General features: G+C 33.4%; 1 protein-coding gene across 1 annotated transcript in view; it reads right to left on the reverse strand.

The window, feature by feature from the left end:
- Nucleotides 1-27,455, reverse strand: part of LOC143912864 (uncharacterized) — a 260,640-nt gene that overhangs the window by 114,681 nt on the left and 118,504 nt on the right. The window contains exon 4 of the mRNA XM_077432304.1: nt 22,720-22,836. Coding sequence (XP_077288430.1) covers nt 22,720-22,836 — 117 coding nt within the window. The remainder of the gene's footprint in view (nt 1-22,719; nt 22,837-27,455) is intronic.

The raw sequence follows: 27,455 nt of genomic DNA on the forward strand, positions 1-27,455 counted from the left end.
TTTTAATTGGTTTTCGAGGACTGTTACAGTCAGCTAACATTGGAGACCCCCGAATTGTCTTAGTGATTGGTAACGGCATCCAGCCACTTCCCGCTAGAGTTCTCAGAACTGACACCGTGAGACCGTGGGACTGCATATCTGGTACGTGACTATAACAATAGGTAAACAAACGTGTCGAGGAAGATACACTGAGCGATCTGCCTTTTATAAGCAGGCACTTAGGCCATACTAAGGCATTCTGGACGGAGCACTGGCAGTGCGTGTATCTCCTTAATCATCCAATAAATGCTTTTCTTTGGATCCTCCACCCATAGTTATTGAAAATATTGAAATTATTGTAACATATGCTAAAAGGAACCGCCGTTTTAATTGGTTTTCGAGGACTGTTACAGTCAGCTAACATTGGAGACCCCCGAATTGTCTTAGTGATTGGTAACGGTATTCGTTCACTTCCCACTAGAGTTCTCAGAACTGACAGCACGAGACCGTGGGACTGCATATCTGGTACGTGACTATAACAATAGGTAAACAAACGTGTCGAGGAAGATACACTGAGCGATCTGCCTTTTATAAGCAGGTACTTAGGCCATACTAAGGCATTCTGGACGGAGCACTGGCAGTGCGTGTATCTCCTTAATCATCCAATAAATGCTTTTCTTTGGATCCTCCACCCATAGTTATTGAAAATATTGAAAGTAGTGTAGCATATGCTAAAAGGAACCGCCGTTTTAATTGGTTTTCGAGGACTGTTACAGTCAGCTAACATTGGAGACCCCCGAATTGTCTGAGTGGTCGGTAACGGTATTCGGTCACTTCCCACTAGAGTTCTCAGAACTGACAGCGTGAAAGCATGGGTAAGCATGCCGAGACCGTGGGACTGCGTATCTGGTACGTGACTATAACAATAGGTAAACAAACGTGTCGAAGAAGATACATTGAGCGATCTGCCTTTTATAAGCAGGTACTTAGGCAATACCAAGGCATTTTGGACGGAGTACTGGCAGTGCGTGGATCTCCTTAATCACCCAATTAATGCTGTGAAGAGACTTTGGCCTTTTATTTGGATCCTCCACCCACCCCTACGCAACAATATTTATATTTAATTGTTTAATATGAAAAAAAATGGTAACAACTACCTACCTACCTACATATAAACAATATAAAACACCAATAGAAAAATTTATTAATTATTTAAATAAATTTTCAATAGATGGCGCTTAATGCTCAGAGACTTGCCTAGAGGAAACATTGATAGCAAACAGTATATAGATAGTATATATTTTTTCTTTCAATATTATAGTCGTACATTTTGTTGGCCGTGCTTTAGCTGTGACGTACATATGTATGTCGAATCGAAACGACTATTATAGTAAGGCGAGAATTATCAGATACACACACAGACAGAATAGCGATATAATATTTTATTTATTTATTTTACAGATATATATATATATATATATATATATATATATATATATATATATATATATATATATACATACATATATACCAGGAAGGCCTAACGGGTAAACCCCAATGCGACTTCCTAGCCCATTACAAACAATGCAGCATTTTTATTACATTGGTCGCTGAATTACAAGACCCTGATAAACTCGAAATTAACGAGACACCTATGAATCTTGTACATAAGTCATACTCGAATAGTGGTGACATAGTGGGTAGGAAGGTTTTTTTTTCAAATTTATTGCAGGAACCGTTTCAATAATGATATTAGCAAAAATGGAAAACTCTGATAGGAAACGATTAACTTGGAGTCACAAATATCTAAGTTTGACCAGCAGCATTGCAGACAATATACTTAAAATAAATTCTTTTCAAGCGAGGTTTTCTCACGGGATCGAACCCGGCGACCTCGCAGTGCTAGGCAATAGCCCAACTACCGAAACATGCCGCTGTTGAATATATGTACCTATACATATAAGATAACTAGTGGTTTTACCCGGCTTCGCTCGGTATTTGTAATATAATATAAACCTCTTAAACATGGCTAATATAATAGTAAACATTTTATTAAATTTAACGTCAAGGATTCCACCACCCAAACCTTATATACAAATGTACATACATACATACATATATACAAATTGTTGTTTTCGTGACTCAGTTTTCAAATATTGAACAATTTAAAATGTCGCGGAAAAAATGTTAAGTTGGGAAAAACATTCGAGAGGAGTTTTCCAGGGGAAAAACCTCTTTCCCGATGTCGAGAGCGCAGGATTGGCAGGCAATCAATCTCGAGCGTGCAACATCATCAATCATCCTCGAATATTTCGGGCTTTTGCAAGGATTGTAAAATCCTTGCATCCGTCGACGATTTTTCCCCAGAAAACGGTCACGATCAATTTCCATTTTCAATTTCCGTGAAAATTTCTCCTCGAACAAATCGTCATTTCGAATTTTAAATTCAAAAGCCATAAAAAATACTTTTGATCTCAAACTCAAGTACTACACTACACATACAAATGTATTATATGTATATCAATATTTTTTATAAAGAAATTCGAAAAGGATGAACCTTCAAAGGGGGACGTGTCTTCGTGCGCGTTTTGTACCTTCGTGTGTACTATTTAGAACCGATACTATATGTAAATTTAGAACCGATACTATAACTAAATTTAAATTTGCAACATCCTTATAAGTGCATGTATTATATTTCATCGTTGAAATCTTCAGATCCGCCTCAATCTTCATCGAAAACTTCTCCAATTACAGTTATATGATTAGTTTCAGATGAAAATCTATATAATATGTATAAGTCTGAAATCGGCGAAAACTTATCTAATTAAACGGCCGACTACTGTAGCCGCAAGTTTATTCGAAATTCGGTTATAAATCGAAAACAGTATTGATATTGCATTGATACGACACCGAAACGTCAAATAATCATCAAATATGTACCGTTTAAGCACTCCGAGGGCGAAAATGCGTCGTAAAGCCGAAATTGGGTCGTTGACTAAAATCACGACACCGTAACTTATTACAATCGCAGAATTTATGCGGTGATTATATACGGTTCGAGTTTCATATCATATCGTTTTATGTGCTACGATGGAAACATTTTCCTTTTTTTTTATTATTTTTTATTTTGAAATCGTGTTCAATCGGTTGAAGTTCGTTTGATTGACAAATGTGTCGGTTTTCGGTCGTAAAAGATGCGGAACGGAATTGTATTGTTCTCGACGGAGGCTTTCAAGGAAAATAGTCAAACAAATGATTCTCTCCGATGGATGTATTATGGCGGAAATTCGGCTACAAACCGACAACGACGTTCGAAAACTATACCGGTTGCCACACTATAAATTTACTATACGTATACATATTCGTTTCAGTCGCTTCAAATGGATGATATAAATCGTAGTCAACTCGTTCGTCTTGCTCAAGTAAATTTGTCAAAGCTTTGAATTTATAGGAGAAGAGGCGTGAACATGCTTTTATTTTAATCGGTAATGAAAGATTATCGTGATATTTTCTGCGTCTATTTAATAAGATGCATCCAAATTAAGACACACGGAGACATATTTATTTTATTTAAATTGGCACACATACAGAATAATATATAAACAAGAAAGCAGTATAGTGATACAAAAAATAATAATAAATACAAATAATAATAAAAGATCGTATCACTATCAACGTTCAGAACAATATGAGTGACCTAAATATATAAGAGAGATAATGAGAACCTAAAGAGCAAATTTCATAAAATATAGAGTGAATTATAGGCGTTTAAACAATTAAAATCTTATATCGCCATATCAAGGCGAACAGGTTATGGAAGATACGGGACGAACGCTTATTAAACGTCAGGAAGATTTACTTTCCGCGTGTTTAAAACGCGTTGTATACGATATTTTATCTCCAACGTAATGGCAGACGATACATTAACGTGTATTGATGACCAAAATGAGCAATATGGCAAAGTATGAAAACGATCGGATAAGAGATAAAAATGACCACTAACTCGAAAGCCATGTGAAACGTAAAGGAGGTATGTAAAAATATAATATTCCATGTATAGTGAGCACCATATGGTAATATATTTATATATTTATTTATTTACATATATACCAGGAAGGCCTTACAGGTAAATCCCAATGCGCCTTCCTGGCCAATTACAAATACAAATGCAGCGTTTTTATTACAAGTCGTTGAATTGCGAGACACTGAAAAACTCGAAAATTAACGAGACATTTATGAATTGTACATAAATTTTATTGTACATCAATCAAACATCAAATAGTGGTGACATAGAAGGGAGGAAGGATTTTTAGCCAATTTTTTTTCCGGGAACCGGTTCAACAATGAAATCAGAGAAAATTGACAAACTCTGATAGGAAACGATCAACCTGGAGTCACAAATCCAGGTCTGACCAACAGCATACTCTGAAAAATTCATTTTCATTCAGGGATTGAACCCGGCACCTTCTTGACGCTAAGCAGAAGCTTAACGACCGAGCTATGCTGCTGGCTAATAATAATAATATAAGAAAACAAAAAAAAAATTACAAAAAAATATCAAAATTGAAAAAAAGAAAAACAATTAATAGCAATGAAGGTGAAGAAGCAAATCAACGACAGATTAGCTTCTTCACCTTAGCTAAAAAAATACTGAAAGAGTCAGCAAAAAGATCGGAACAATCATCTAAACCATCATAAAGACGGCATATAAGTGCGATTGCATTATTAAAAGAAGTGTTATTACGACAAATTGGTGGATAAACAATATTTTTACATCTGGTGAATCGGGCATTAATGTTAAAATTAATTTCGTTCAACACAGATGTGTCAAAGATACCATTAGCAATCTTGTATAAAATTAATGCACTGAGAAAAACTTGCGATCTTGAAAAAAGATAGTCTGTCATTATAAGATGGTAACAATTTAACAAGACCAGTCTTATGGGATAAATGACGCAGAAAACGCTTCTGAATTGTCTCTAAATGATCTATGTGAGTTTGGTAATAGGGAGACCATATAAAAGAAGCATATTACTGCGAACCAAACTGTTATAGAGCAATATTAGAGTATGCGGATTCTTAAAGGGCTTCGCAACTCGGCAGATAAATCCCAATAGCTTATATGATTTATGATCTATCATCTGGTGCTTTCACATTGCAGAAGATTCGTTCAGCTTGAGGGTTTCTAGCCTTAGGAAGAAGATTCAATCGAGCCTAGTTTGAAACCCTTCCAGTCGCGATAGGTCGTAGTGGAAAACGAGACGATTCAGCGATGTGACGACTGGGTGAAGTGTCTTCTGGGCGACACGACTACTGGGCGACGCGACTACTGGGCGACGCGACTACTGGGCGATGCAACTATTGGGTGAATGATTCACCGGGCGCCCGGCCAACTGGGCGCCAAGCTTACGTACTGGAGAAAACAAGCCCTCAAAATATTTATCCATTGGATTTAACTTATTTGAGGAATTATTATTTGGAAACTCAGTTAGGAAACGATTATTTACAAACTCTGTTAGTTAATTATTACTAACCTCTTCTAAGCTCAGAATCGATTTTGTCGTCTGACAAAGTTTGGGTTCTTGTCCAATCGTTTTCAAACTTTGCCATTTTGCTCGGTTTGGTCATCAATATGAGTGGAAATGAAGTCCGTCATTACCGTGGTGAAAAATAATCGTAATAGACACGTTTAAAAATACTGCATCTTCCTTCACGGTGACGTCTATCGTCCACACTGTTCTGATCGTTTTTTCTCTTTTCGGCAGATAAATGTAATAATAATAGAATAAATAATACGAATAAATAATTGCGAATTGCCCTTACGAATAAATAATTGTTTTCAATATTACGAGGTACGTCTCTATAAATACGCTACAACGCACGGAATACAATCGGATCAATTTCCTTCTAAAACTCTATTCCATGTTGTTTATTGTGTGTTTTTGAATGGATTGTGCAATTTTTACCGATGCTTGCCCATCTGCGAGTAATATAAAAAAACAGAGAAGTTTTTCAGAGAAGAGAAGAAAAAAACACCAAGCATCAAATACGACTGATATTTTAGGGTATAGAATTTATGATTTCAATTACATGTAAAAAATTTTCAATGTCTAAATTGGCTTAGCGGCTTGGGAGGTAATTTAATTCAAAAACTTAAAAAAAGGGGTCGAAAAAAATAGTGGAAGAAAAATCGAACAAGAGTAAACTGCCATTTCCGGTTGAGGGATGTTTACTAAATTTTAGACATAACTTGTTATTAACCTTAAACTTCTAGATATGGAATTTCAGTTCAATAAGTTAAAAGGTTTCTGAGAAAAACATAAAAGTAAAAGTACTATTTCCCGCTTAGGAAAAAATATTTTAAAAATATTTGGGTATAAAATTTACAATTTCTATTACATGTAAAAATTTTTCAATCTGATTCAATTAGCCGTTTGGGAGATAATTAAATTCAAAAATTAAAAAAAAGAGGACACCTATAAGGGGAGGTACCATTTCCGGTCAATTTAAAAATTTGAAAAAAAATTACCTTATATAAATAAGTATTTCAGTAACCGATACTGAGTTTCAGTTCGATAGGACTAACGGTGTTCAAAAAATATCCAAAACACACACACACACACACATTTTTTCTAGATCATGAAAAAGGGGTCAGTGATTAGGGATCCCAAATATTCGAATATCGAATATCGAATAGTAGCTTTAAATTATTCATTTGTAGTTTTAAGAAGTTCAAGATATTGTTGCGTAGGGGTGGGTGGAGAATCCAAGTAAAAGGCCAACAGTCATTTCACAGCATTTATTGAGGAGATACACGCACTGGCAGTGCTCAGTCCAGAACGACCTGATATCGCCTACGTACCGCCTTATAAAGGGTAGATCTCTCAGGACGTCTAATTTGTTTACATGTTGCATAGTCACGTATTCGGATATGTATTTCCACGACATTGGGTCTCCCCGTACCGATTCTGAGAAAGGACTAATAATGGTCATTGTTTAGCCTAAATGCACTTAGAGGAAATAATCCTGGAAGTAAGTGCAATCACCTAGTTAATCCGATAACAGATATCCGTTGGTCTAAGTGCAAGCACTTAGTTAATCCGATAACAGATAACCCTTGAACGGTCACATAGTCTCGGGGATTCCATTCGCTTAATCCGCGGCGTACGTAACAATATTATTAAAATTTTAAGAGAATCATTATCCGGAACATCATTTTTAATTTATTTTATTTTATTTTATTAATTGAAAAATCAACAGACAGGATGTACAGAGATAGGTATAAAAAAAACAAAAAGTAAATAAATAATATATGTAACATCCGAGTCCAATAATAGATTTTTACAAAAATGAAAAAGATAAATATAAGGAAAACAAACCATATAGAACTAAATGTACTGTAGATTGAAAATAAAAAAAGATCCCTATCAGTGATCAATTCTAAGTTCGAATCAGTCAAAATGTTGAGTTCAAATTATTACTAGGTACATACATAGATAAAGAAAAATAACGGTTTGAAGCCTTGGTTTAGTGAAATGAGTAGTTCAACGAATGTAAAGTCGTTGAATATTTCAACTGATAAATACATTAAAAAAACGATTCGTCATAATTAAAAGTGACATGCGAGCTTCTTATCACAGCAAAGTGGATATGTACAATATATACACGCATATCTAGTGAAAATATTTTATCAGATGTAGGCATGCTAGTTGATTTACGAGCGGTTAAACGTCAAAGCCAGAAACGCGAGGAATTAGAATTGTGAAAGGGGGCGGCTTGTAACCGCACCAGAAACCGAAACTGGAAACTGGAACTTGGAACCTGGAACCTGGAACCTGAAACCTGTAAACGTCTCAGACTGTCTCTTTGCCAAGCGCAATATGCAAATTGGCCGACGCCTTCACAGTCACGTTAGCAATGCTAATTTCCTCGCTCCTTTTGATCTCGATTTTCCAACAGAAGTCGTCCACTCGCCCACAAAGGCTCACGATTTCTTGATAAAATCAAATGCGATTCGATTAAAATACATTTGTTTTAAACGGGCCACTGTTTCTGTCTTATCTGATTATATCTCAGGCATAAAGGCGACAATTACGATCACATTGCGTCGATCTTGGAAACCGTATTCGAATTTATACGTTGGGTGTAATGATGCTGGTAGTACATGTAGATTCGCCTCGAAGCATTGTGCCTATTTTAAAACTAATTTATTATACATAGATATAATCTTAACCTTAACATTTGGTCGACTTTATATAATTTTTCTCTTAAGTAATATTTTATTTTACATAGATATATGGGTTTGGTGCATCCGCTCTAAAATCGCCGGATTAACAGAACGGCAGCTTTAAACGTAATTCTCGTTTTCTCGAATGATAGATTGCACATCAGATGATGAGTAACCTTTCTATGTGTACAGATGCAATTATTAAAATTGAGTTGGATCTTTCAGGCGAGTTTAATAAGGCAAGATTCGGAACTTATCGAATCTTGCCTTATTAAACTCGCCTGAAAGATCCAACTCAATTTTAATAATTACCATTTTAATAATTGCATCTGTGCACATCGAAAGGTTACCCGTCATCTGATGTGCAATCTATCATTCGAGAAGATGAGAATTGCATTTAAATGCACCGATGCAACTTTCTGGACAATTAATTACAAATAATGCAGCATTTTTTATTATTACATAAATAACTGTATTTCCAAAAGTTGAAGAACACGAAATAACAATTATTAATTAATGAATTACAGAATTAATCCATTGAGACATGTATGGATTTAAATTTCGTACATATTTTTGACCCCCGGGCTAGAGCCATGACTGTCCCCCCGATGACCAGGTTATTTTGTTAGCAAACAGTATATATATATATAAGTTTCTTCGTGATCTGGTATTATGTTCGTATTATATTCGTCCGTTTTGTTGGCAGTGTTTTAACTGTGATGTAATTATGTCGAATCAAAACAACTATTATGGTACGGCGAGCGTTATCGCACACAGACACATAGACACATGTGAAGACACACAAAATAGCCCTATAATATGTATATATTTAGCCAGCAGCATAGCTCGGTCGTTAAGCTTCTGCTTAATACCGAGAGGCGCCGGGTTCGATCCCATGAGCTGACGTCGATTGGAAAAGAATTTTGATGAGTACATCTGTTGTGCTGCTGGTCAGACTTGGATATTGTGACTCCAGGTCGATCGTTTCACGATCAGATTTCGCCAATTTTCTCTGATTTCATTGTTAAGACGGTTCCCGTTTAAAAATTGGCTATAAATCCTTCCTACAAACTATGTCACCACTACTTGAAGTATGATTAATGTACAATTCATAGAATTGTTAATTTGCGAGTTTTTCAGTGTCTCGTAATTCAACGACTTGTAATAAAAAAATGCTACATTGTTATTGGCTAGGAAGGCGCATTGGGGTTTACCTGTAAGGCCTTCCTGGTATATAGTATGTAAAAAATAAATAAATAAATATGATGACACATTTTTTATATATGTATGTATATATATTTTATAAATTGTTTTATTTTCATTGTTGAACGCTTCCTCTCCAATCTCTCTCGCAAATATCAAGTTATTCATCGTTTTGAGGTTTGCCAATTTGTATAATTAAATGCTGCAAAAATTTCTCCATAGATATACATATAATATATTTTTATTTTAATCATATTTTTATATTACATATATACCAGGAAGGCCTTACAGGTAAATCCCAATGCGCCTTCCTGGCCAATTACAAATACAAATACAGCATTTTTATTATAAGTCGTTGAATTGCGAGACACTGAAAAAACTCGCAAATTAACGAGACATCTATGAATTGTACATAAATTTTTATTGTACATCAATCAAATTTTTCAAATAGTGGTGACATAGTAGGTAGGAAGGATTTTTAGCCAATTTTTTTTTCCGGGAACCGTTTCAACAATGAAATCAGAGAAAATTGGCAAACTCTGATAGGAAACGATCAACCTGGAGTCACAAATCCAGGTCTGACCAACAGCATACTCTGAAAAATTCATTGTCATTCAGGGATAGAACCCGGTATATATCACTGTAAATGAGTTTTGTATGAATTTGCATTGTATAAAATGCTTGTATTAATTGTATTGTATCTGTATTAGTACACTCATCGATTTGGAGCGATCTGTACGTTGAAATGAAATAAAATAAATAAAATCAACATCCCCCTCCCCCTCTTTCGCATATTCAGTAGCATGAATTTGTATTGTATCTGTATTAGTACACTCGTCACTTTGGAGTGATCTGTAAAGGCGAGTGTACATGTTCGATTGAAATAAAATAAATCTACATATACATATATATATATATATATATATATATATATATATATATATATATATATATATATATATATATATATATATATATATATATATATATATATATATATATATATATATATATATATATATATATATATATATATATATATATATATATATATATATATATATATATATATATATATATATATATATATATATATATATATATATATATATATATATATATATATATATATAAAATTGAATGTCTGTATTTGTGTCTCGAATAGGCTCCTAAACCACGGAACCGATTACGATGGAACTTTCAGGATATGTTGTATGCATGTACGGGAAGATTACTGTGAAAAAAAACGGGAAAAACCCACTTTATAATAATATTCGTAATTACGATTTTACTGACGCCTTAATAACGATTTTACTGACGAGTTTTTTGACGCGAAAGTAAAGCTATAAACATTACAACGAATAAAAGACTTGCTATAAAGTCTTGTTTAATTTCTCCCTCTTCACGATCTTCCCTTACATGAATTCCCACATATATAAAATTGAATGTCTGTGGAACGGGAACGGGAATTGCACGCGTTATTGTGGCATTGCAACTCATGCCGGGTTCAGCTAGTAAATAAATAAAATAAGACTTATGATAAGAGTTTGAATAAAATAAGAGTTTGAATATTATTTGCACTCTACGCATGCAAGTAAGGATGTCCCCCTCCAATAAAATAGCACAATAATCTGATTATAGGATTTCATCATCTAATATTTCTATTTAATTTTGTAAAACATCTCTAAAGAGGTGTTATCATTTTGTAAATACAAGTAACAGCACTTATACAAGTAGCAGTACAAGTACATACAATTCAGCAAAAAAGTGGCTATTTGCGTTCGGCAATTTATGGTCGATTAGGTTTGCGGTGTCGATACAATTTGGCGTTAGTTACGACCTCCCCATCCCTTCATCCCCTTTCACACCCTATCTGCACGGAGTTTCGTGTGTGTGTGTGTGCAATAAAGGCCCCGCCGCCGGCGACAATGGCCGCGAGACGTCGAAAAATTCCAAGACGGATGAGCGGCTTTGTGGGGGTGACAGCCACCCGCCCACCCACTCAGATTCCACCCCAAAAACCAACCCATCCTAACCAGCCTCTGTTGAGGGCCTCGTCTGAGGTCGTCCCGGCGACAATGATTGATACCGAGAGATTGCCACGTTCCGGATTAATAGAGCCAATATGTTGACTATTAAAGCTCGGTTGGATTCGAAAGTGCTATATTAAATCGCACGGTAACAAATGCCCCTGTTTTGATGTAAAAATTAGGGTTTCGGTTGAAAAAATGGACGTATATTTTGCTCCGCGCAACTGTATTTTTCATGTGAAATGTTGCTTTGGTTTTTGAGTGGGAACGGTTGGGTCACGTTTTTGTGACATAAATTCGTTTAATATATACACATGTATAATGTAAAGATATGTCTATCCAAAATACCTCTCTCAAACAATTTTTTTTACATAAAAAATGCGTTGTAGCTGATTTTTCATAACTAGCTTAGGTGATATTGTATAATTATCTGAACATAAAATGTTGTATTAGGTATGTACATATATTCACTGGCTAAGACTACCAGGAACAGAAGCTTTCCAAGGAGCTCCAACTTGAAGTTTATTATTCCGAAATGATGTACAAAATATGGATGCGGTGCATCCGCTCTTAAATCGCTAGACAAATTGAACGACAGATTAACGGACGGCTGTTTTAAATGCAATTCACATCTTCTCGAATGATAGATTGCACATCAGATGACGGGTAACCTTTCGATGTGCACAGATGCAATTATTAAAATGATCTTTCAGGCGAGTTTAATAAGGCAAGATTCGATAAGTTCCGAATCTTGCCTTATTAAACTCACCAGAAAGATCCAACTCAATTTTAATAATTGCATCTGTACACATCGAAAGGTTACTCGACATCTGATGTGCAATCTATCATTCGAGAAAACGAGAATTACGTTTAAAGCTGCCGTTCTGTTAATCTGGCGATTTTAGAGCGGATGCACCAAACCCACAAAATATGGTGGTCTTAATTTGAAAACAGTTTAGTTTTATGTAGACACGGTGTTTCCTGGTTGAATTGACGAAAACCTTTAGGAAATACGTCTATGGTCAAAGTATATTTACATTGAGGTAGTATACAAATATGCAGGTACAAAATTAGATTTTTTTTAAATGCATAGTATATAAATACACTTGCATGGCGCTACCCGTGCATTTTTGTAAGGGAGCTTTTCGCTCCCAGGCTACGAATTCTTCCAGGACACTTTTACGGTCTGAGCTAGGGTATCTTGAGAAACTATAAAAAAATGGTGTTTCTTTATTAAAAATTATGTAAATACATAGTGAATAAATACACTTGCATGGCGTTGCCCATCATTTTTGAGAGGCTCTTTTAAACACGTCTACTATCTATGTAAGAAATCTTTTTAAACACGTCTACTACCCTGAAAAAGTATCAAAATATTAGTTTTTAGAAGCTTTTTATGAGTTTCGATTTTTCTATATTGAAAACTGAATATGTGTACATAGCGGATATACACACGCATGGCGTTACCTACGTATTTTCGAAAATGGGCTCTTCGTTTCTAGGCTTAAATCCCTTCCTAAGCATATCTACGGTCTGAGCTATGGCAACTTGAGAAATTATAAAAAAAATGGTTTTTCTGTATTGAAAACTGTTTAAAAACATAATAGATATTCATACTTCCACGGCGTTTCTGGAGCATTTGTTAAGAGGGCTCTTCGCTTCCAGACTTCAAACCCTTCCGAAACATGTCTATGGTCTAAGCTAGGGTACCTCGTATAAAAGTATGAAACATTTGGTTTTTCTATATTGAAAACTGTGTAAATGCATAGTAATAAACACACTTGCATGGCGTTGCCCTGGCATTTTTGGAAGTCATAAAAATCATTTGTCAAATCAAATTTTTTCGAAATACGTTTTCTGTCATAACAAGGATACCTTTAAATAGTGTAACATATGCTTAAAGCAGCCGCCGTTATAATTGGTTTTAGAGGATTATCTCCAGGCTTAAGTGCTGTCGGCTAACAATGAAAACCCCCCGAACAGACTTAGTGGTCGGTAACAGCATTCGGTCACTTCCTGCTAGAGATATCAGAACTGACAACGCGAAACTGTGAGACTGCATTTATAACCATAGCAGAATTTCTCCTTAACTGCTGAGTATTTTAGATTGTGCCTTGGAATTTAGATTGTGAGCACTACATTTTAACAACAATGAAGAAGATGGAACTACATAATTTTGCAAAAATACATTAATTAATAGATTTCTTTTGTTTATTTTATATTGTTGCAAAATATATTAGAGAGTCTACCACACACCTTTACAAAACTCGAAATCCTCGGCGATAGTTAAATAGGGTAGTTGGACAATCTTCATATTTTTATGGCTACGGTCAATTAGTTTTAGCTCATTACTAGTTCAGTGATGTGACCAGTTGCACTGTGCCACACGACCGGCAGTCCCTCTACCCCTTTAAGCCGTAATAAAGGAAAGTAAATCAAAAGGAAACGAATATTACACTGTTCGACACGAAAAATGGTTCAGAGACGACATATGACTCTTCTAATAGACCTAATGCCCAGTGAATACGAATCTGGTAATAAAAAATGTTGATTGGCTCGAGATTCGGTGATATATGTGTTTTTAAGTCGCGCGATTTTTCTATATCTTCGTGTTGTTCGGTCGATGTCTCAAAATGTGTCAATTTCCTGTTCAAAATGAATATTGGAATCTATAGTCGGGTATTTTATCTTTTATTTGTAGTACTTTTCAGTATTAAAATCTCTCTAAGTAGTCGTCCAGTTTAAATCAAAAGTCAAAAATACGTATTTCCATTTGAGATTTTTTACCACTGTTAATACTATTTTATTTAAAATATTTTCTATTGAAACATGTTTATTAAGATAGTGTTCTAGCCACAATATTTTTTGTTTTCGTTTAAAAGTGTTAATTGAAAATGTACTGAATTTTAAATCGGTAATGTTGCGAGCTAAAAGCTCGTACGACCGAACAACGCCAAGATATAGAAAAATCGCGCGATTTAAAAAACACATGTATCTCCGAATCTCGAGCCAATTAACATTTTTTATTACCAGATTCGTGTTCACTAGGCATAGATCTATAAGAAAAGTCATATCTCGTCTCTGAACCAAAAAAAGTCGTCATTTGTCGAACAGTGTTATTAATCATTATCACTTACATACATATATTTCTCCAGTAGTGATTTAGGGTTTGTTTGGATTAGCTACAATTTTATACCTGCTTTCTATTAGATTTCTAAACAATTCTAGGGCTTTCAATAGAAAAGACGTCAGCACTCAAAAGGTTTAATTGTGTAACGGTGTAAGTCTCCTGTTGAATTGATAAAATTTCTGCCGATTTCAGAAAACGAGCATCACGTTGGCCGTAACTAGCACATTAGCAAAATAAAAGCAGTATGAGTATTAATACCAATATGAAGATTAAATTTCGCGTAGTTTGGCACGTTGTAATTTAGCTAATGACGTTCACGCACAACTTTCCACACGAGAGAATCATTACAGATTAAATTAGTCGACAACATCAAAATGTTGAACGTGAGCTTCGACCCAAACTTATGAAGAGTTGCTCACCTCTCGCGGATGCCTGCTAATGATTAATGAACATAAACAATGGGTTCGAGCGCGAACAACTTGAGAACTCCCAGCTTTTTATTACCACCAACCTACCCACAATTTCACACTCTCGAAATATCAAAGCCTCTATGTATGTATAAGGCTAGGAATTCTTAATATTTTTTTTTGTAATAAGGACCCCTTTGCCAGTCAGATGCAAACTACGGACCCCTTCTCAGAAAAAAAACTTTTTAATAAATTTTATCAAAATAAGAATTATTATACGTCACAGTAATATATTGTTGCGTAGGGGTGGGTGGAGGATCCAAGTAAAAGGCCAACAGTCGTTTAACAGCATTTATTGATGATTCAGGAGATATACGCACTGACAGTGCTCCGTCCAGAATTACATGATATCGCCTATGTACCACCTTATAAGGGGTAGATCTCTCAGGACGTCTAATCTGTTTACCTACTGTATAGTCACGTATTCGGATATGTATTCCCACGGTATGAGAAGTGCAATCATTGTTTCATGCACTTAGCTTGTCGCTAATCCTTAAAACCACTTACCCCGGTCACACGGTCTCTCAGGACGCTACCCGGCCTAATCCGATCGCAATTACTCGGCGGCTCTGTTTAGTATACGTTACAATATTATTTTTAAACCTGCAGCGTACACTAATGGTTAGCATATTATGTTTTCGAGCGGAGTGTTCTCGGTTCGATTCCAACTAGTAGCTGTTGGCCAGACCTTGGTTTGTGACTCCAGGTCGAACGTTTCCTACCAGAGTCAGCCAATTCATCTGATTTTCGAGTTGTTAGCATCTCGAATTTCGCTGATTCATAAATGTCTCGCAAATTTCGAGTCTATCGGCATCTCTAAATTTGACGATTTAAATACAAAGAAAATGCACCGAAAATGTAAGTTTATCAAAAATGTATCCATATACATACATATGTATATGTATGATATATAACCAGCCATGTGGATTAGTGGTTGGCATATTCTATTTCCGAGTGGAGTGGTCTCGGTTCGATTCCAACTAGTAGCTGTTGGCCAGACCTTGATTTGTGACTCCAAGTCGATCGTTTCCTACCAGATGTATAGGTTTTAAGTTTTTACTTCCTCTAAAATTGAGATGTTTGATTTGACTACGAACCACTGATTGAAGGTCCCTGCTCCATGTGAATATATTTTATTTTATTTCAGATGCTAAATTATATCTAATATGTCGACTATGAGTCGCATCTTGGAGTGGGCGAAATGACTCTCAACATATTACTTCAAGAGAGCTTTTGAGTTAATAGAGTCAAACCAGACTAGTGAGCTCTTCACACGTGACTCAAGAGTCGTGAGATATTTTCCTCGTAATATATACATATATATGTATGTATACATACTAGTAAAGGATATCTAAAATTGTATAATATTTCAACTTGAACTTTCAGTTGAATTTTTCAAAGTTTTCCATTGCATTGAAAGGTGCAATTCATTTCATATTTCTTGTGGCATACAACAGATGTTCCCGAACGATTGCATTTATAAAATTTCATCTGTTTGCTTGTATATACATATGTAGGTGTATACGTATAGAGATATTGCGGTTATTCGCAAAAGTATCACTTTTTTTTTCTTTATCGTTGAATCCAAAGGCCAGACATGGCTTCAGTTTCATCTCGAAGTCGGCTGCAGAGGCATTACAAAGAACAAAAAAGTTGAAAAGGTTGCCGCAATAAGTCCTCCCTCATCTCAACTTGTCTCAAATTGTAAGAGAGAAAATAAGAAAAAAAGAACTCTGAACAATTTTAACGATTGGCTTATTTCTAGAATGGATGTGCGTATTTATGCGAAAGATTAGACGTGGAGTGTTTTACAAATGAAAAATTCCATTCTAGACACTTCTTAAATCGTCCTTCGTTCGAATGCGAACGAGAGAAGAGCGAAAGTGAAATGAACATTTTTTCTACTGTCATTTAAATGACCTTGTTAATTGATTTATACGCTTGGGTTGACGCAGACCATTTGTCTTTTTAATTCTTGCGTCAAATGTAAAACTGATAAATTGGACAATTACCGAGGGGAGAGAGAGAAAAGACAAGAAGGCGAGACGTTGTAACGATTTTGCGATCTGTAAGAAGTACGCTGGGAAAGTTTTCACGCACAAATTACTTTTATGTTGATAAAAAGAAAAATAGCTTATTTATATAGCATAGAGTTTGTTACGGTAAAAAAACACATGATGTATGTGTGTATAGAGAAAATATATAAAATAAAATATTGCATATTTAATTCTTACTATTCTATTGTACTAGTGTTGTACCCGATGAAATATCATCGCATGGGTGTTGGCATTTAACTTTATTAAATAAAAAAATTAAAAGATATGTGTCGGTCCTGTGTTCGATCCGTACGCGGTCGAATTTTTATTTACTAGCCTCTTCTTAGCTCGCTTGCGATTTTTTCGTCTGACGAAATTTGAGTTCTTTGAGTTTGGTCATCATTATTTATTAATTTAATTTAATTTATTATTTATAATAATAAAAAAAATAAAATGACCAGTGTGACCTGACAGGTTGCCCCAAAGCGTCACACTAGTTTAACAATACAAAAGAAAGAAAATAAAAACAATAAAAATTCTAATCATTCATCTCAATCAAATAGTCTCGTGTTGAATCTCAAGAACCTAACCAGCTCATCAACATGACAATTGAACAGATCCAAATGCTCATCAATCACATTAAGGAACCGGATAGCCTTTACAAGAGACGAGTTATTGAAAGCAGACGTTTTCGCAGGAATAGGTTGGAAAAGTAAACGATGACGCAAAGCTCTACCGCATTCAGGCGCCGAAAATTTAAATTCAGATAAAATCGAAGGGTTTGTCAATTCTTCCCTTTAAAACTCCAAAGAAATATTTGGAAATGGCAACAATTCTTCTCGAAGATAGTGAGTCAAAGCCTAGCATACCTTGTAAAACGGCAGTGAGAAATAAATAGGGTTAATATTTATATTTCTTCATATAAAGGCATCTAAGAAATTTTTTTTGAACTCTTTCTATCAAGAGAGAGAATTTAATTTCAGCTGGGACTCTAAATTACAGACCCAAACTCCAATATGTTCTGGACAAGCGAACAATAAAGTAACACCATTCTACTAGGATCTTGGAAGTAGTGAGAATTGCGCAAAACAAATCCAAGCATTTTGGTAGCCTTTCAGCACATATCAGAAATATGAGTCACTTCTAAACAGTATAACAAGATCAACAGTTGAGTCAGTTTGCGTTAACTGATAGTTCCGAAGGCTATAAGCGAACTCAATAGGGGAAAGAGACCTTGAGAAGGAAATAACATGGCATTTAGTTAAGCTGATTGGTAGGTTATTATTTAAAGACCATTTAGATAGTAATTCATCCTGCAATCCCACACAGTCAAAATGACAACCAATCGCTCTAAAAATCTTCAAATGTGGAAATCAATCCGCCATTACGATGGTGAAAAATAATCGTAATAGACACGTTAGAAAATACTCCATTATCGTCTATTACAAAGTTGCCGTATTTATCCATACTATTCCGATCGTTTTTTCCCTTTTCACCACCCTCTCGCTATTTCAGATTTTAATTGTTTAAACGCCTATAACTTTTTTTCTTTTTTCACTCTATATTTTATAAAATTTGCATTATAGACTGTATTTATGTCTCTTATATATTTTTACTTCACTCGTAGGCTATATAACGATTATTTTCACTTTCACGATAGCTTTACTTTCGCGTCAGTAAAATCGTAATTACGAATACTATTATAAAGAGGTTTTTTTTCACAGTAATCTTCACAGACATGCATACAACAAATCCTGAAAGTTTCATCGTAATCGGTTCAGTGTTTTAGGAGCCTATTCGTGACACACAGACAGACAGACATTCATTTTTATTACATACCTCCTTTTAGCTTCACTTACGATTACAATTCAGGAAAAAAATTGCCTCGTATCCGATCGTTTTCATACTTTGCCATATTGCTCATTTTGATCATCCAAATAAGTAAATGTATCCTCCGACATTACGATGGAGAAAAAAAATCGTTTTAGACGCGTTTGAAATTTAAATTTCTGAAAAGTGCCTGACGTTTATCCTGTTTTTAGTTTTAAACATAGATGGCGGTAGTAAAATAAAATTATTGGTATTTTTATTCAAAATGATAATTTTATATATAAATTATAGAAGAGGTATGTTTTTAAAAAAACTTTTTTTAACAGTCAAAGTAACTATATATATATAGATTATTCAATATGAAAAAAAATGTCAAAAACTACCTACCTAACTAAATATAAACAATATAAAACACCGATAGAAAAATTAATTAATTTAATAACTTCATTAAATAAATTTTCAATAGATGGCGGTTTATTATTTCTAAATTATTTCGGTCTATTTGCTTAGCGGAAACATTCGCATCGAATACTATATATATAACTTTTTTTCTTTTGTTATTATTCGTATTACATTCGTACGATACACAGGTGGAATAGCGAAATTATATATATATATACATATCATCAAATACGATGGTCTTTTTGGATAGCGATATATATATATATATATATATATATATATATATATATATATATATATATATATATATATATATATATATATATATATATATATATATATATATATATATATATATATATATATATATATATATATATATATATATATATATATATATATATATATATATATATATATATATATATATATATATATATATATATATATATATATATATATATATATATATATATATATATATATATATATATATATATATATATATATATATATATATATATATATATATATATATATATATATATATATATATATATATATATATATATATATATATATATATATATATATATATATATATATATATATATATATATATATATATATATATATATATATATATATATATATATATATATATATATATATATATATATATATATATATATATATATATATATATATATATATATATATATATATATATATATATATATATATATATATATATATATATATATATATATATATATATATATATATATATATATATATATATATATATATATATATATATATATATATATATATATATATATATATATATATATATATATATATATATATATATATATATATATATATATATATATATATATATATATATATATATATATATATATATATATATATATATATATATGATATCGTTTCCAAAACCACACGTTGAGATAGCTTAACAACGAGCACAACACTAGTAAACAATATCGTGTTCCAATATAGCTTTCAGCTATAATGAAAGATTTTCACATCGAAAATATGTTTTATTTATGGAAAGCTTCCAATACGTGTTCTATGTAAATATATCTCCTATTAGGATATAAAAAATTGGCCCACTTATTTCGAAATTTATCAATAATTGGCCCATTAGTATATCTTCGTTGCTGGAATCAACCGTGTATTCCATACGATTCGAATAATTATATATATTTTTAATATTGAATTTAACAAACAGCCACTTACACGAAAGGGCAACAAAAATTGTGCGGAAATTATTTACTTTAAACACTCGAGCATAAATATGTGTACAAAGCAGGTATCGTTCGACGCTTGGGGGTTGTTAGTCCGGGGTTTTGCCCCGTAGAAGTGTACGGGGATGGGGTTGTAAGCGTGTAATCAATTGTGGTCTTGTTCAAACACATGTAATTTAACTCCCACGTTTAATAAATTCGTCCCACGACAGCGATGCATAATTTAAACGACTAGCCGATACGCACAGCTCAAGCATACTAAACCGTTAATTATGTACATGACATAATTTATTGTGCGGGTTTCAAACGTTAAATATAACCACACACCCCCCCCCCCCCCCTTGCTCCGGTAATGTTAACATATAAGGGTTGAAGTTTGATGATTTTTTTTTATGTAATTAGTTGTGTATTTTGAGTGGAACCATTTGGAATCTGAGAAGTGATAAAATATAATATTTTCTATTAGTGACCAGTGGCGGCTGGTGGTACACTAGATCTGAAAATTAAGACGAAAATAAAAACCTCTTAAAAAAAACGATCTTTCCACACCCAAAGGCGATGACTTAACTACCTGAAGAAGAACAAGAGAATGAGGGATAGGGCCGGGCCGCACCGCTCAACTCGCGAACAACTTGGTTGAGGGCGACCAGACCAATGCATGTAGGTATATGGGACATGCCACACTCGTCAACTTGTTTGTCGCACACATTTCCATACATTTTTTCATGTCGCGCAACAAGTCGGCCGACAATGTTGCACGGTGCGGCCCGGCCCATAGGCGACCTTCGGAACCGATCGCAAAAACCCGTGACTTTGGAGCGCTGATCCATATTAGTTTTTTTTGTGTTGAAATATATTTCTTATGCGTGTCAAGAACATTTGAGTGTTATCTGGATATTTCGTTAGTTTTTGTATGGAGAATTTTTCGATAGTAGTGAAAAGAAAAACACACTAAATAAATCGTTGACGTATCAGGCTCGGTACGAACAATTGTACTACCATATGTTTCAATGTAGAACACGCAAAAATTCTTAAAAATACTGTTACGTACGCCGCGGATTAAGCGAATAGAATCTCAGAGACTATGTGACCGTTCAAGGGTTATCTTTTATCGGATTAACTATGTAAGTGCTTGCACTTACTTCCAGGATTATATCTGGACTCTATTCTAGGATTATATCTATATAAGTGCATTTAGGCTAAACAATGACCGTTATTAGTTATTTCTCAGAATCGGCACGGGGAGACCCAATGTCGTGTAAATACATATCCGAATACGTGACTATACAACAGGTAAACAGGTTAGGCGTCCTGAGAGATCTACCCTTTATAAGGCGGTACGTAGGCGATATCATGTCATTCTGGACTGAGCACTGGCAATGCGTGTATCTCCTGAATCATCAATAAATGCTGTGAAACGACTGTTGGCCTTTTAATTGGATTCTCCACCCACCCCTACGCAACAATACCCAATTATTTTTTATAAACCTCCTTTACGTTTCACTTACGATTACAATTCAGGAAAAAATTTGCCTCTTATCCGATCGTTTTCATTCTTTGCTATATTGCTCATTTTGGTCATCAGTATAAGAAAATGAATCCTCCGCCATTATGATAGAGATAAAATATCGTTTAAGACGCGTTTGAAGTTTGCAAATTTGAAATCTGGGTGACGTTTATATAGTTTTATACATACATAGATGGCGGTAGTAAAATAAAATAATTGGTATTTTTATTCAAAATAATAATTTATATATCTTAATATTATATACAAAACTATAAAAGACGTCAACCTAACGCCCCGGGCTCAACTTTTGGTCCCTGTAGCTATTGTATGAATTTGGCAGTAATTACATACTTTTTATCTACGTATTCATTTGACAGATTTCCTTTCGATACCAAATATTCGCAAGCAATATATCAAATATTTAAAAGGTGATGCATAGCGAACCCTAAATAAGTTTATCAGAACACTACTCAAAGTTTCAGAAGCATTGAAACTATATTTTATCTATGGAAAGTATCGACGCGTTTGAAGGAAATCCAAACGCCCGATCGACTTTATAACTCGTTGAATATAAAACGCGACCTTTGAACTTTTGCTTTCACGTTTTTTTATTATATATATTTAAGATGCTCACCTGTGGACTGTCCATCAGTAATGGTCCTGTGAGTTCGGCTTGGTCCTCTTCGCCTTCGGGAAAAATGGGACTGTCATTCAGCACTGTCGTCAACATGTTCACGGTCGATACAGTCACCTAAAATTCAAATTTAAATATTTAATATCAAAGATAAATGCTGTAGGAAATTGTGTTATGTTTATTTAAGCTTAAGTTTAATTGAATGGTAAACTTTATTGTATTAGATTATGGGCCGAACTTCGGCAGCCATTACGCTAGGTCAATATAATCAACGGAATGTTTGTAATGTAAATTAAAATACATTATGTATATTATTACATTATATTACAAACGTATTCAAATTTACAAAGCTTTTAATGTCACATAATATAAAAGTACTATCACGTTGATGGAAAAGTCATTTTTAAGTGATTTTTGTATGTAGCAAATAAAAAATAAATATCAAAATACATAAAAATAAAATTGTTTGAAATGGGTTTGATTTATAAGAGTCCTATCTCTCTATTTCATTTTATATGAAAGCTTCCGCTGTTTTTTTTTATTTGAATATGCATAAAATTCGCTTTGAGGATTTATACATTTATACGGGTGATTCCAACATTTTTTTACAAGTTTTTCTACAAAAAAATTTTATTAGTTCTGAATGTTTTTATGACAATAATATATATATATATGTATATATATAATACATATGTACATATGTATATGTATATGACGGACTATTGGACGGATGTTTGGCCGAAGAACATAAGTCACGATTTCAACGTGTGGCTTCGGAAAGGAATTGATACACCAATTAAAATAAAGTTATAGGTTATACAAATATATAATTTAAGGTAATTTATAGGCGCACACGCATGTATTAATCGTACAAAGTTGAGTGCGTGCATTACACGCTTACCGATTCAACCCGTTCACCCATTCAAAATGATGAATGTGTGTGTGTGTGTGTGTGTGTATAAAATGCTTGTATTGTTTTAATTATTGTATTATATCTGTATTAGTACACTCGTCGCTTGGGAGCGAACTGTAAGGATGCGTGTATATGTTTTATTGAAAAAAAAAAAAAAAAAAAAAAAATATATATATATATATATATATATATATATATATATATATATATATATATATATATATATATATATATATATATATATGGTAGTATGTACAATTGCTCGTGCCGAGCCTGATGCGTCAACGCTTTATTTAGAGTGTGTTTTTTTCTTTGCACTCCCATTAAAATACCAATCTAATATTTAATTTCGAAAGAGACTTTGCATATATGTAACCTTCGTTCGTTGGTTCATAGACAATACATTGGATTTGTTTTTTCAATTCATAGGGGCCGATTCGATTTTTTCGATTCAAAGGATTATAAGTCCCCGGGGGCGAAGGCGCTGAGGGCGCAGTCACCGGATTCTGGTATACATATAATTTCGAAAGAGACTTAGTATATATGTTTGTTTGTTCGTGACAGTAAATTTAATAAAATAAACATATGAGTATTCAGATAAATTTATATAAAATAAAACTATTCAAATAACTTTAATAAAATGTTTACTATTATATTAGTCATGTTTAAGCGGTTAATATTATAAACACCGAGCGAAGCCGAGTAAAACCACTAGTGATAGATAAAGATAGCACCAGTAGCGTGGTCTAGTGGTGAATGTTGAATTATCTTGTACTTGATGTTACGAGTTCGATTCCCGCTAAGTCTCGCTATTGGCCAGACCTTGGTTCGTCAAGGTCGATCGTTTCTTATCAGAATTTGCCAATTTTTCTGATTTTCATTGAAACGATTCTGTAAAATTTGCGTTTCCTTCCCAATTTTCTGTTGCGAACCTTTAGTTATTGTTATATCTAAGGTTTCGCCATATTGCTCACCATAGATGTCTCTGTGGTTGTTTATCGAATATAAAATTCGTATTGTTACATGAAAGTTATTTATCGTATTAATACGATATTTGTAATATCTGACGATAGATGTCAGATATTGTTTAGATTTACATGTATCTACATATGTAATAATTATGTGGACCAGGAAGGCGCATTTGGGGTTTACCTGTTAAGCCTTCCTGGTATATTTGTATATATATATATGTAAAAATAAGTATGTAAAAAAAAAAAACACTCAAATATTCTTGACACTTGATATGTTCGATTGAAATAAAATATAAGATTGTTGTATTCTTCTCCTCTCCGTTTATTTATTTTCATTTTTTGACGAACAACGAGTGACTTTAGATCCATCGGCTTTTCCGCTTTCCCAATATTTTTAAATAAATAAATATTCTTCGAAACATCCTTTATAACATATAGGAATTAGAATTTTTCTATATTGTGTCTGTTTATGCGTTGCGCAAAAATGAAACGTATGTAAGTTATGGCGCAATATAACGGGAAATTCATTCGATAAAATGTTGCAAGATTTGTATGTATTTCCAATTTCATTTCTAGAACGGAGTGAGCGAAATCCGGCAATGAAATCGGACAAACATATTCGATTCGCAAGTCTTGCGTCTTGTAAAAACACAATACGATACAACGGTAATTGTTTTCATGCGAGAACAACTAAAGTTCAAGGATTCTTTGTAAAACTTTCTCGTATAGTATATGACATGAAATGTAAGATTTTGCCCATATAATATAATGTAATATGTAAAACTCCCGAGTCGGGAAAATTGCAGTGCCGAGTGCCGCATAATTGTATTGAGAAAGTTCAACTTAAATTTATTAAATCCTTACGCTACCTTTTTCCTACCTATACCCATTCTACTGTTTCCGACATTTTAAAAATCCTTTCTTTTAACAATCTTTCTGTCAGGCGACGACATTCTGATGCTATATTCTTCTTTAAGCTCATAAATGGTTTCCTTGATTGTTCTGATTTACTGAATAAGGTTAATTTCAGAATCCCAGTTCGATACCCTAGACGCGTTGCACTCTTTTCACTTGATCCTTTCAATACTAATTCCCAAAAATATTTTTATCTGCAGCGCGTTTATCGTATGTTTAACGGAGAGCTGAATGAGGTTGATCTGTTTGGTATTTCCCTACATCAATTCAGGTCTAACATCAAGAGAATCTTGACCGATTGATTCATTTTTTCTTCTATTCTATTTTTCCAATATTTCCATTATTTTTATACTTTAGTTTAGTTATGTAATGTGCTATTTAATCATATTATAGCTTTCATTCCTTTCCATTTCATTTGTTTATTTTGTATTTACCTTTTTCATTTGTTTTTTATATTTGTAAATTTCAATTTCTTCTTATATTCTATCTTATAACCTTTTCCAATTATTTTAATACTATAGTTTAATTATGCAATGTACTACATATTTTGTCATGCCTTTATTCTTTACTTTTTAATTTGTTTTCCTTATATTTATCTTTTTCATTTTTGTAAAAATCTATTATTGGACTCGGGTGTTACATATATTATTTATTTACTTTTTGTGTTTTTTATACCTATCTCTGTACATCCTGTCTGTTGATTTTTCAATTAATAAAATAAATAAAATAAATAAATAATGTGACAAGGACGAGCGTTTATCTCGAGCCGTTATTAATCCCGCGGGTGGAAAGGGTTAACACGGGAAAGGTTATATATTAAACATTATATGGATGCGTGTAATAGATATATGTATGTCATGACCCTGCATCAATGTCAAACGAAACATTACAATTTTCCAATGTTAAAGCTTAATGTCGCGGACGCCGAGCGATAAACGACAATGGAAGCGTGTATGCACGACTTCACACGGACGACTCGTCACATTTTTATTCATCATGGAGGCTTAGGTTCAGTCGAGAGTGAACCAAGTCTCACACGAATGGATGGAGGAGAGTGATTTTGATTATTACTAAATTATGTTCACAATACATCTTATATCTATTTTAATAGCTACTGATCTACTGATCATTTTCTATTTAAAATTTTTAATTTAATTTGGTTAGCAATCATAGTATTATATTATTCTAATGTTAATGTACAGCATAATAAGAAAATGAGCAGAAAAACCTATTTACAATTCTTATAAATGCTCATAATACATCTAATACATAATATTAATTAAAGACTCTCTTAAGTCGATGACCTAAAGCAGATGGTGTTAAGGTAATCTGTGTTTATACCTGAAGATATAGAAATTTTGTTGTAATCACCGAGACTCTTCACAAGTGTGTTAGTGTATGGTTATTAGTGATTCTGTCATAGAATCTACTGATTAGTTTGTTAGTAATGTCTGTAACAAACGGAATAATATACATATACATATATGGCATGCAGGAGAATGAGAGTCATATAATGTATTGATAGGAAAATTAAGAAAAAAACTTTATCTTTACTCTAAAGTAAGTGTCAAAAACCTCTCTCAACCACTGTATATGTGTTGAAATAGATTTTTTGATACTACATACTTATGTAGATTATATCTAGATATTTTCAATAATCGACAGAAAAAAAAACAGTTTTTGTATGGATTTCAATCTCATCATCATCATCATTTACAGTTATTTGCCATACAATGCTGTAAGAAGGCCTTTTTATACACATCCATTCGTCTCTGTTTTGGACAACTCTCATCCACATATTTTTTTTACAAAGTTTATATTACATAGGTTCACTTCACTAATTGGTCTAAAAATATTCCTACATTATTTTGACTTTTTGACGTGATTTCGGACTGAGAGCTTCTCTTCCGAATCTTTTATCATAAGTCGTTTTAAGG

The sequence above is a fragment of the Arctopsyche grandis genome, chromosome 1, assembly GCF_051622035.1.
Source record: "Arctopsyche grandis isolate Sample6627 chromosome 1, ASM5162203v2, whole genome shotgun sequence".
Taxonomy (NCBI): Eukaryota; Metazoa; Arthropoda; class Insecta; order Trichoptera; family Hydropsychidae; genus Arctopsyche; species Arctopsyche grandis.